General features: G+C 40.6%; 1 protein-coding gene across 1 annotated transcript in view; it reads left to right on the top strand.

Moving 5' to 3' along the window:
* The first annotated feature begins 747 nt into the window (after positions 1-747).
* Positions 748-13,437, top strand: part of gldc (glycine dehydrogenase (decarboxylating)) — a 69,153-nt gene continuing 56,463 nt past the window's right edge. The window contains exons 1-3 of the mRNA XM_034170947.1: positions 748-1,160; positions 1,250-1,328; positions 11,293-11,428. Coding sequence (XP_034026838.1) covers positions 864-1,160; positions 1,250-1,328; positions 11,293-11,428 — 512 coding nt within the window. The 5' untranslated portion in view covers positions 748-863. The remainder of the gene's footprint in view (positions 1,161-1,249; positions 1,329-11,292; positions 11,429-13,437) is intronic.

Raw genomic sequence — 13,437 nt, forward strand, 5'->3', positions numbered from 1 at the left:
AAATTCAGTAAGGTATATCTTCTATTATACATTGCAAATCTAAGGTGGAACTTTACTCTTGTTTACTGAAGTACACATAAATATCTTTTTTTTTTTTTTTTTAAAGAGAGAGAGTAGAGCCACTTAGGTGCCTGGTCTTGAGAACCAGGGATGGTAGGTTGAAAAGCTTTTTTTATCCCATGGGAACTCTCCCTACCCACCTAAGCGACTGAAGAATATGGACAGCATAAGTGACATTTACATGACAATTTATGACAATATTGAGATGCGATTTGGCCATACTGTACAGCCCTACTGTCAACTAGCTGAAAACTTTGAATATTAATTATTAAATAAAAAAAAATCACCTTTTAGAAATATATTTACTGAGAAAATGGTGAAGTGTTCAAAATTATTTTATCCGAATAAGATAAGAGGTGCCGTTTGGACAGGAGAGGGCCATATATACACACAAATAGGTTTTTGGCAGTTTTTTTTTTTTTTTTTGTCTATAATCCTTTTAATCCTTTAATAATTTTTCTCTGCCACCATATATCCACTGTACACAAAGAAACACACACACACACAGGAAAGAAAAAGTACAGCCACACGACTTTAGTGGCTGTTTAAACCGCTGGGGCTCGTCGTTACGTCACTGAGGATCTTTTCTTTGATTGGCTCGCTATTGTGCAACTGCGCATCATTATAAACTCTGCACTTTGAATGAGTTGGCAGAGTCTCGTGTGGAGGTTATCAGTGGAGGGGAACTACTAAACCAGGGAGGGTTATCACAGTTTTTTTTTTTATTTATTTATTGTTATTATTTTTTTATTCTTATTTTTTTTTTGCTTTGCAGGCTGCACTCAAAAGTTGTGTTTTCGGAGATGCAGAGCTGCGCAAAGTCGTGGGGAATATTTTTCTGCAAGTCGCTGGATCTGCGCGCGCCTTGCAGGCATCTGAGCGGACAGAGTCGCGCGCTGTGGAAACTTCGGTACCGGATCCAAAACAACGAGTCGTGCTTCACAGCAACCCGGCGTGTGCACGCGTCTGCAGCCGCCGCCGCCGCCTCCTCCTCCAGGCAGATCGAGAGGATTTTCCCCAGACACGATGATTTTGCGGAGCGGCACATCGGTCCAGGTGAGAGGGAGAAGAGAGAAATGCTGGACGCGCTCGGTCTGGAGGTAAGCTGCTTAAATACAGTTCCGAGTTTCTTCTTGGAAGCCTGAAACATGTGCATGCTTGTATGAATTTTGGCGCCTTTGTTTTGCAGTCGATCGAACAGCTGATCGATAACACAATCCCAGCCTCCATCCGCATGCACGGGAGCATGAAAATGGATGATCCCGTCTGTAAGTTAGTTTTTTGTTTTCTCCCCTAATTTGAATGTTTCATTTGCATCCCGCAGCGTGCAGTTCGATCGAAGTGGATTTTTTAAAAAATGTTCAAGTGTGTGGCTGCTTTTCACTCCTAAACCAACCCGTGCGTAAAAATGAAGTTAAAGTGAGCGGCTGTGAATGTGGGTTTGCGCTTCCACTGTGTGCTGCGGAAGTCTTCCTGTGAACATATTTGGAGTTGTTTTTGCGAAACTCTGCGAGGGGCACCAATGTCCTGATGGAAAGCTCATAGGATGACAAGTGGAGTGTAAAGTCTAGCCTTCAGCTCCGGTGCCCAAGTCCAGTTCAATCTGGTTCCAGCGTTCACATTACATCACAGCTGAGGCGCTTCCTAATAAGGTGACTTGCCTTTTTTTCCCCCCCCTTCCTGGATGTTTTTCTTCCTCCCTGTTGAACACAGTGGCAGCGCCAAGTGGGGGCTTAAGCCCAGCCAATAATGAGCCAAGCTCCCCTCCCCAGCCCCCAATAATTCTGCCAATAATGTGAAGAGCGACTGACATATTTGTGGATCTCAACTGCAGTTTTGTGTTGAGAATGTCTCAATATTGCATAACTGAGCAAAGTGATGAATGTGTGTTCGGTGATCCACCAATGCTGAATCACCCTTCACAAACAAAATTTTCAGTTTTGCAAATAAACATTTGTAAAAACCCATACACAAGTTGCAAATCAGAAATTTGTGTTTGTGGATCACAAAGCATGTGTACAAATCAAAGGATATTTGTAAATCACCCTCTGTGCATTTGCAAGTATTAATGAGACAGCTTTAACTCCATACTCCAAAAAATTAGGTTTCCTAAATATTTATTACGGCCACTCTTAAAACTTCTGAACTTGGAATCATTCTAAGTGATGTGTGTGTGTGTGTGTGTGTGTGTGTGCATTGATACCACATTTTAGAGGAGCACAGGTGACTAAAACATATACCTTGGTATTTATAAAGCAATTTACTATATATTGTTCATTTTGATGACATTTTGTGGCGCCCCTCCATCTTTTACCCCAGCCCCCCCAACAAAAATTCCCTGGCGCCGCCAACAGATGCGTTAAAGTTTCCAGTTTGTCCCTTACATATGAAAAGTACTGTTGTCTCAAACACACCTTATGCCTCACACGCACACACCTCATTACATGAACTCAATTCAATTTTGTGTGTGATTTATATTCAGCGAGCGTGTAACCTCAACTATTTGCAGGGATCTGTTCTATGCATTTTGAAGCTCTCAAGTATTCCCAGATAGGACTTGGATTATATGGGAATGATGCTGCTCAAGACCCCTGACACTGGGCTAGTCCAGAAGCATAAATATTGTTAAAATTTCCAAATGTGTTATCTATTTTACATAACTCATACCCCTAATCCAGACCTTTATTCTCACGGTAACCTTATACAATTTAACATAATTTGCAATGTTTCTTGGAAGCTGAAACATGTTTAGAGCCTCATTCTGAAACTGGAAGCTTTTCCACATTGGTATATTTAGTTTGACTTGGGGATACATGCCGCCTATTTATTTAATCAAATCCAAAATTGAATTGAGTTCAGCCAATTTTTTTATTTTTATTTTTGTGTGTGTGTGTGTGTGTGTGTGTGAGTGTTAAAAGTGCACTCAGCATTTTTAACTTGAGCTCCATTTTTTTTCCCCCAAAGTGGGTATTGTTCCATCAAAGGAAGAGGACTTACTTTGGTTATTTGTCTGGAACATGCTGTGACTGGAGCATGAGAAGGTGACACGGGGTCTGGGGGGTTATGGTTTGGGTGAGGGGAAGGGAGAGGGTTAGTTTATGATTAGGGGAAGGGAGTGGCACAGGGGTCTGGGGGAGTTATGGTTAAGGTTAGGGGAAGGGGTAGGGCTAGAAATAGCAAAATTAAAAAAATCTGCAATCACAAAAATATTAAAAGCCCAGTGACCCACTTTGCGATGACCTCATTGTACTCTACCAATCACAGCTTGTTCCGGATCAATCACAGGATGTTCCGGACAAAAAGCCAAAGTATGTCCTCTACCAGTCACGGAACATTATCCACTGCCTTTTTTTCAGTTTAGGTTCATTTTTTCAATCTGGACGAAAAGCAGCAGTACACTTAGTCATGCAAAAGGTAAACCAGCAGTACATGTATCGTAGTTGAAATGAACGGTACAAACTGGCCAACCTTGGCTTCTCAGATCATGTAAGTCAGTCAGTTCTCCACAGGTGGAACTATCTGCACTATGGGTGGATGCTTGGACCCTAGTTGTTCTTAATAATGAGGAACTGGTGCAGAGTTCTGATAACAATAAAGGCAGAAGTACACGGCATGTGACGTGGTGCAATTCTGCTGCTTTCTTTATTCCGATGAATTCTTTCCTGATGCAGTTTGAGTAGCAAAAACAATGTGGCTCCATTCTTGAAATAATTTGTGTGTGGTGGGGGGCTGCTTTGTGGCAGCAGCAATATTCAGGGGCAGCAGGGGAGAACAGTTAATAACAGCAAATAATTATGATTTTTCCTGTTCTTAGTGGCTGTGGATGGTTGTTAATAAAAAAAAAAAAGGGTGTAAAGTAGAGACACTCTTTTTAAGGGTCTCTGTCTGATATGTAAAAGTGTCATTTACAATTATAAAATGACTTCATAGTTTACATATTCTTTGTGTTGTAGTACGGCAGCAAACTGCTGTGGCTGCTAACTTTCATGTGAATGCACGTGACACGGAGCTTAATCTTAGAAAATTGTTAAAATTGTTATGAGATTCTCATGAATAACTCACAACATGAAGAGTGTGAATCAAAATCTCTGCCACGGAAATTGAAGTCAGTTTTTTTTAATTCACTTAAAATATTCAAGATATTCACCAGTACTACAGTGGCAGAACGTGAAACAACAACATACCTTGTCTGAAACACGAGGAGCAAACATAAATGGTAATTCGATATGGAGTGCTCGAGTTACTTTGCAAGTTGTTAAGCCAACATCTCTGGTGATCTCTATGGGTCACTGTCTGGCTCACTTACCTGTCCAGCAATCAGGTAGAATGTCGAGTCCTCTTTTCTTAACAAGATTGTTGGTGCCATCCAGCTTGTAGACATGTTCAAAGCACAGAAATTATTATTATTTTTTACATTACCTCAACTTTTTCTTCTGGGTCTGACACCGTTCAATGCCCTACCACAGGTAGGGCAGTCACAATTATTACAGTATTCGCCAATCGTGACTATTTTTCAAATTTGTGATTACCGTGAATTATTTATTTTATCCACAAAGTTTCAGAAAATGACTCAGAATCTGATGCCATCATACTGCAGCTGCACGCAATGTCGCAGCCTCACTCCGTTTCCCTCTCGTCTTGGTCGGATGGTTAGCGAGGCTAGGATAATAACGTGGAATGTGAGTGGTTCTGGTTCCAAAGCCACATACCACGGCATCGCTGTGGATGCATTTAGTTTTTAAGCCTAATGATAAGGGAGAGCCCAGTAATGTGGACGAAGCGATATGTAAACTTTGGTGTAAAAAAAGACACAACAAATTTGAAACATCTATAGACCCACCACCCACAGCAATACGCCGAAGTTGGAAAGACCACACCAGCACAATCGCCAGCCGGTCCAACAGCAGCTGGTGCATCCTGTCAACTGGCTCTTGATGAAAGTGAGTTTGCTTCAATGCTTGCCCCCTTGCAGCAGATTGATCACAATAAATCCTCTTAAGGAATGGAGAAGATACTAATGTCTTTGTCTATTTCTTGATGTTCAAAACATCATTAAATTGCTCTTACTCAAAGTGTTCAGTACAGCACAGAATGTGTTTCATTAAAGCTAATTATACTATGATAGTAGACTATAAAGAAGGGGAAAAAATAGACAATATATTCGTCAATCACAATTATTTGTCTGACAATTAATCATCTCCAGAAATTCCTAATCGTGACAGCCCTAACCACAGGAAAACGAAATACGGATTGAATTGAGGTTTTCAGGGGCATTCGTTCAAATTTTTTGACAGTTTAAAAAACTGAAGAAGGGCCAGCTGCAGGAACAAAGCTGTGCAAAGTTTAAATGATGCCAATGAAAGTCCATGTTTCTTGTTTAGTTTGGGATTTGTTGCCCTTCATTAAGTGCCATGTGACCGGGGCCTAAGGAACAACTGGATGTCTTTAGTACTAGGTGTCTCCAAAGGATCCTTCTGCTGGAATGACTTTGTATCAAATGCTTTTTGGAAATGTGTTGCAGACATCCATTTCAAAATTAGCAAATATTTGCACAATAACAAAAAAGTCTATCACTTTGAACATTAAATATCTTGTCTTTGTGGTGTATTTAATTGAATATAGGTTGAAGAGGAATTGCAAATCGTATTCTGTTTTATTTACATTTTATACAACGTCCCAACTTCATTGGAATTGGGGTTGTACATTTGAACATCATTTGTAAGCACTTGTGTACTTAATGCCTGAATGTTTTAAGCGATGTGAGATGGAATGGCAGCATTATGAAGTGGTAAAAGCTTTAGTGCCCCACATTTTTTGGAATGTGAAATACAGGCCTGAAATGCATCAAAAGATGCATCATAACAAATTAAATGAAGTTGATCACATGAAACATGAAATATCTTGGGTTCATACTGTCTGTCTACAATGAAATAAAAGACAAAGAACATGTAAGAATCACTGCTTCTTTTTTCCATAGTCTCAACTTTTTTCTGCTTGGTGGTTGTACAATGAACAACAAGGAAAGTTCAAATAAAATAAAAATAAAGGGAAACTACACAACATACAGATGATTTCCTCTCATATTACAGGGCTTCACTGTAATTCTGCACAACTTTTTTCACTGTTTGAAATTTTTTTTTTTAATGCAGTTTAAGTCCAAGGACATAATGTGAGTTTCTTTACCACTACGTCTTTAACAAGTGCCAGCAAGCTTACCGCACCCACACTCTGCCTTTATTTATGATGCTAGTTTGCTCCAGGCAGACTCAAATTATGTTCAAAGGCAGGACTAAACAGCTGTACATGTTTGATGAAAATATTTAATACAGTAATAATGCTAACTTGCATTCAAGACTAAGAGAATATTTTAAATATGGAAGTAATTAGTTCAAATTGAAATTACAAATCAACGCACAATGATTGTGGGTGTGAAAAATGATGTATTTTCCACTGGGGCTGGCAAAGGAGTATTTGCTTCATCATGGCGGACATAAAAAAAAATGTAGATTTTATTTTGTGCATTATACAATGGATTAGTGTTATCGTATGAATCCTTTTTAAATGATTAGGAGTGTCTTTTTAGAGAAATAAAATTCAGGGTACTTAGTGTGTTGCATTTTACTCTTGATCCTCAGTGTACTTTATAATAATTGTCACCAGTTTGTAATTTTTTTTACCCAAGGCCATCAAATATGGGCATCGGCTCCGTCCGTCTGTCTCTCTATCTGTCTGTGCTCAGCATAAGTCTTGTCCTATTACTGCCAGAGTTGTTAAATTCACAAAGAAGATTCTTGGGACACAGACTTTGAACAAGTTTAGAGATGGCTAATCTTGACCTACTTTAAGAGGTTAAGAAGTCACATTCGGTTTCATTCTGTTCTGTTTTTGAGTGGCAGGGGTGACAGCAAATCAGAGTGGAACAGCACTCTGATATCAGTGGCAAGTCTCTGTAAAACCGCTTCATTTACATCAATTTCAATTTAATCGGCGTATAAAGCACCAAATCACAACAAAAGCTGCCTCAAGGTGCCTCACACAGAACAGTTCAATGTAAAATTTAAAATAAGTAAAAATAAAAAAAATTGAAATACATAATTAAAAACACAAGTTAAAAAAACATAAAAAAAAAAGCTATTCGTAAGAAAGAGAATAAAAATAGCTTTTAAGTCTTGACTTAAAAATGTCCACCGACTCTGACTGCCTCACGGTCGCAGGAAACAATGTGTTTGTGTTTATATAACATGTTTCTTATATATTCTGTAAAAGCTAACAAGAAATAAACACTTTTAAAACTGAAAACACTTTTTATAACCTGATAACACCTCTGGAGTTATTTATAAGACGTCTTGTGGATGATAGCGCGGTGATGGCACTGGCGGGTCTAGCTAGCTGCTAAGTCTGCTTCGTTTCTGCATAAATATTGAGTTGGTCGCGGCCACATCACAGCAAGTTTACTTTCGCGTTAGGTCCGTCACTGGTATGAAAATGCGCGGCTGTCGACTGTTTTACCACAGAGATACACTGTGTATGTGGGAGTGGTATTTGCTCTTAAATTCCAGATTTAAGTAATTATTTGTTTCAATTTTGTTATATTTCTGTTGTTGGGACCTTAATGTGTCTTTTACCTATTCAGAGGGTTTGGGTAATATCACTCGGGAGCGATATAAAGCCAAATTAGCAGCAGCAGGACTCGCATCTCGTCCGTATACCGTATATAACTTGAAGCTGGATGATGGAAAAATGATCCCACACAATGGCCAGATGTTCAATATCCTGATATTTATTCCTACCTCAGAGACACACCAGGTATTTTTGTATTTTATGTCATGTATGCATTGTGAACTGCTGGTCTGCTCCAGTAGGGGCCATGCTGCTGATTTTCCCCAAAGAATATAGGATTGCCAAGGACTGCTCCACCCTGTATTTGGGAAATATAGGTAAAGTAGTACTGAAAGAGGATAATTAGCTGGTAAAAATTCTTACAGCTGCCAGGAAGGCCATAACAAGAAAGTGGCTTGCCTCAGACCCACTTAGACAAAAAGAATGGTTGGATATAGAACAGGAAATTTGTGTGATTGGAAAAAATGACTTAATAGGAATAATAATAGGAAATGGTGCAAGTGGATAAGTTATATATTTGAATGGATTTTATTTTATTTTTTCTTTTCACTTATAATGAAAATGTGATCTGAAACTATAATCCCTCCTGTCCCTTGTGAGCTGATCCCATACTGTTTGAGTACTGTTCTACTTGTAAGAAATAAAAAGTAAAAAAAAAAAGACAATAGGATCTTAATAATTAATGTAAATAGCAATATGTGTGTGTATACATATATATATGTATGTATGTCATATTGCACTCAGATACCAATTAAACAACTGCAAATTATAAAGAAGACAATGTGAGCTGGCTGAGGGTATTTTAGCATTGCATTTTATTTCTATCTATGTAGGCGCTTTTATAACATGCCTTATGGTTTTATTCTGTTTAGACCAGGGGTGAGCAGCGAGGGCCGAGACAGTGCAGGTTTTCCTTGCAACCAATCCCCTCAGCAGGATGAGCTTCTCCCATGAATATAAACACCTGACTCTCAATAAAATCACCTGCTGAGACACCTGATCATGAATGAAATCACCTGCTGAGGTGATTGGTTGTAAGGAAAATCTGCAGTGTCTTGGCCATCATGGCACATGATTACCCACCCCTGATTTAGACAGACCTTTAAATTGTTATGGTATTTGTCTTGAAACATTTAAGAAATGTCTTTTGCATGTTTCTTATTATTTCTAATTAGTTTGGCACAGTGGTGAGAACGTGATCATTGGGCAAAATGATGGCAAATGTACAATTGCAAATTTGGTAAATATATTGTCCCTCAAATGTTAACATACAAAAACAATGGCAACTGCAGTGATAGTAACATTAGTGTTGCACGACAGCCTGTTGAAAATGTGTAATTCCTTGTTCCAACAATATATAGCTAAAAAAATTAGGCCGACCCGCCTTTGTAGCTGCTGAAACCTTTTCCATACTTGATGGCTAAAAGTCACACTTTTGTAAACTGCCACCTGGTTTGCATAAACAGAGGCGCAGTTCGCTCTCAGATCACATCAGACGACACGAAATAGTTCCACGGAAACAAACGAGGCTGATCGCGCTCCTTTAAAGCCCCCCTGATGTGAATAAATACACAGTGATCAAGGATCACTTCCTCAAAACCTTTGAACTGTCAGACTGAAAAGGCCAGTTGGCTCTTGTCTCTGCACAGGCTGGAGGACCGCAAGCCCTTCAGAGTTCATGGACAGAATGCTGCAGCTCCGGCCGGACAGTTTTTGCAGCAACTCTTTTCTCTGGTGCGCGGAGCACTGGAACAACACCACGATCACGGACTGCCGTGCGCTGGCAGAGAGGCCGACAAATTCTTCCTGGCCAGCACCATGTCATAACTGCGGTGCTCGCCACATCACATGCAGTGGCAGAAGCCCCATGCTGCGCACACCAGCGTAGGAAGCAGCTGCATCTCTCTCCCACAAAAGTGCTCAGAAACCACCTTCTGTACTGTGTGAGAACATTCAGCTGGTCAAACGAAGTTAAACTAAATGCTAACGTTACGAAAACTAAGCAAATGATAAAAACCGCCAAGAACTACAGAAAAACAAAATGCGGATGAATTGAGGTTTTGGTGGCATTCGTTAAAAATTTTCAGCAGTTTAAATGATATCATTCAACAGGTTAAATGATACCAACGAAAGTCCAGGTTTCTTGTTTTGTTTGGGCTTCGTTGCACTTTAAGTGCCGTGTGACCGGGCCTTTAGTCTACCACACCTGCCTTTAGTCTACCACACCTGTTTAGATTATCTTGTACTCAGTTACATGGATTATAACAAATTTCTGAACAACATTTAAGAGAAATTATTTTGCATGCGTACAAGAAATCTTAAAGCTTTTACTTTAATAGATGAAAAATGGGAACAAAAAGAAAAGTGATGCATTTATATTATGTGTTGACTTTCCCAGCATACCTCCTCTTCTTGTCGGACCCTCCTTTGATTCTGTCAGGTTTCATGCAGTAACATGTCAGAGTGAAGGAACAAACTGGAGGCTGGGCAGGTTTTTTCGCTTGTTCAGCTTGTGCAAAGCCAGCGAGGGATTCTCTCTTCAACAATAGACTTCCTGGATGCTTCTGAGTCAGGGTTTTTGCCCCCCTGCGCCCTGTAGGACTACATGGGAAAGCACCCCATTAGCTGAAACAAACTCAGACAGGTTAATTCCATACCGATTGATAATCTGCTAAACTTTTGTTTCAAAATGAACTAATCGTCTGACCCCCAAACACTTTTTGTAGATGCTTTCTTAGCGCTGTGGGGTGGGGATGTCGCCTTTTCCCAGAGAAGGAATGGTGGAGGCTTTCGGTTTAAACGGGTGGTATTGTCCATTCCTTGGAGTTGCTAGGCAGCCAGGGAAGGCCAGAGGAATCTGAGTGGCTGCTTGTGCATCAGCAGAGCTCCCTTACAACAGTGGGGAATGAGGCTAAATAACTAGTCGTCAGGGGAAAATAGCCAATATGGCTGCAACCAGTGGGATTGCATTTTAAAAGAACAGGCACATTACATTGTCTTCTTATCCTCTGTTCAGCCATAATGTGCTTTATTTCCTCCCACTAATCATATTTTGTTTTGTTGTTCATCTGCTGTCTTCCAATCCACATCACTTTGAGGGTAGAGGAGGACATTGGGTGCATGTGCTGGTTTGATCAGCTGTTTGTCACACTGATCTTATGACAGTCACGTAGTCATTTATCCACTTAATAGAGAATATAAAGCACACTGGATCTTTTGGCAGTGCATTACGAAACTGAAAGGGCCCTTGGGCAGTGTAGACCTCTGCCAGTTCTAACACAGTCAAGTCTGTCAAGCATGTGCTGTGCTCATATGTTGTTGCCACATCCACCACACTAAGGAAATGACCTGGATCCTGGGTGGCAACCACCCAAGCAGACAGCCGATCCACTCCCAACTCTCACAAGTAACCATCTATCTGCTGTAGCCAGGTAAAACGTGGATATTCCTTTGGCTTCTCCAGCAGTGGCTTGAGGGAGGGGACACCCATTTTTTTCATTGTTGAACACAGATGGTTACCTTTGAGGGGTGGGGAGGGATCGGTTGTCTGCCTATGAAGTGTAAGAATTTGTATTTATGCAACACTGTGATGATCATTGTACTGTTTTACAGGTGAGAATGAGATTCTGGAGTCTCTCCAAAAAATTGCAGCTGAAAACAAGGTATGGCGGTCCTACATCGGCATGGGCTACTACAACTGCTCTGTGCCTCCGCCCATTCAGCGAAATCTCCTGGAGAATTCAGGCTGGTGAGTGTCAATTTAATTTTCAGATCAGTTTAAATTTTTGGTATGTTTATATAGTACCAAGTAGCTAACACCAAAGTCACCCCAAGATGCTTCACAGCAGCCGGTTTCAATACCATCAGACTCAGGTCAGTGTGGTCACCACCTACTCTGACCACCACAACAAATAAAAAGCTAATAAGCACATAAAATTATACAAAAACAGGAATATAAAGTGCAATCAATCAATCGGATAAAACAACTAGAGCACAAACCTCCGCCAACGCTGGTTTCCAATTACACAAATTTTTACCTTGGAAAAATTTTCAAGGTCAAAGTCCTGGTAGAAGTGGCTTTTCATAAGCTAAAATATAATACAAAATATCGCTCAAAAGGGCTTTTTAATGTTAAAATCATATATCCACTAAATCTGAAATACGGATCAGATGCGGATCAAACTTAGTCTATTCATTGAGAATGCCAGTCTGCACCTCACTTTCAAATATGAGAGTGATTGGGGCACGTTTGATTAAGATATAATGTAAAATATACATGAAATGGGGTTTTCAGTGTTAAATTTAAATGTCCACAAATCTGTAATGCGGATCTGGATCAAACTTTGTCATTCGGTAAAGGATACCATCCTACATAACACTGTCAGATATGAAAGAAATCTGACCTTTTTTGACAGAAGTATGAATTTTTGAAATTTCATTCAATGTTAAGGGTCCCTTCACACATAGTGCGAAGTAAAGACTTCCTGGTCAACCGACCACAGCAGGTGAAGCTTGGTCCTCACTTCTCCTCCTTCCGTACTCTCAGTACCGGCTCCCCCCAGGGCTGTGTGCTGAGCCCACTTCTCTACTCGCTCTACACATCTGACTGCACCCCCACCCACTCAGAGAACATCATCGTTAAATTTGCTGATGACACAACAGTGGTGGGGCTGATAACAGGGGGAAACGAAGCGGCCTACAGAGATGAGGTCCAAAAACTGGTCGAGTGGAGTGCAGCCAACAACTTGGCACTAAACATCACAAAGACTAAGGAACTCATCCTGGACTTCCGTCGAAAGAAAACTGCCCCTGCCCCACTGTACATCAATGGCGAATGCGTGGAGCGAGTGGAGTCCTTCAAGTTCCTAGGGGTTCACATCTCTGCTGACCTCTCCTGGTCAGCCAACGCCGCAGCACTGGTCAAGAAGGCCCAGCAGCGACTACACTTCTTGAGGGTGCTTAGGAAAGAGCAATTAAGCACACCCCTGCTGGTGACCTTCTATCGCTCCACTATAGAGAGCCTGCTGACCTACGCAGTGTCAGTGTGGCACTCCAGCTGCACTGAAGCTGACAGGAAGAGACTGCAGAGGGTAGCAAACACTGCCCAAAAAATCATTGGCTGTCCTCTGCCCCCCATTTCCACCATCTACACCTCCCGCTGTCTTAGTAGGGCCAAGAACATTCTCAAGGACAATACACACCCCAGCTTTCACCTCTTCAACCTGTTGCCCTCTGGCAGGCGCTACAGGTCCATACAGGCCAGGACAAATAGACTCAGAGACAATTTCTTCCCCAAAACCATCACCATGTTGAACAATAATCTGCACTAAAAACGGACTATATTAGGTACTGAGTCGCACCATATCTATCTCATTTGTAGCACAGGACTTTTGCACATTTTTCAGTTGTTCCATTGTTTATTATATTGCCTATAGTTGTCATACAGTTTTACATTTCCTTTTGCACTCTCTCAATTGCTACACTGTTTACACTGTCCACATGTTACACAATTTTACTTTTCAGCAAAGGACTTCACGTGTTTCCTTATGTGATATTGTTGTTTATTCATGTTATATTGTCTTGTATTGCACTGCGTGCACTTTTTAAGGAGCAGCCCCCCTAATCTTGTTGTACTATGCAGACTGTGTTTGCTGTGTATAATGACAATAAAGGCTTTCTATTCTATTCTATTCTATTATGAACTGAATGTAAATTTCACATGGGTACACTTACCAATTTTACCAGCTACCACTACTG

This window comes from Thalassophryne amazonica, chromosome 5 (genome assembly GCF_902500255.1).
Source record: "Thalassophryne amazonica chromosome 5, fThaAma1.1, whole genome shotgun sequence".
Classification (NCBI taxonomy): Eukaryota; Metazoa; Chordata; class Actinopteri; order Batrachoidiformes; family Batrachoididae; genus Thalassophryne; species Thalassophryne amazonica.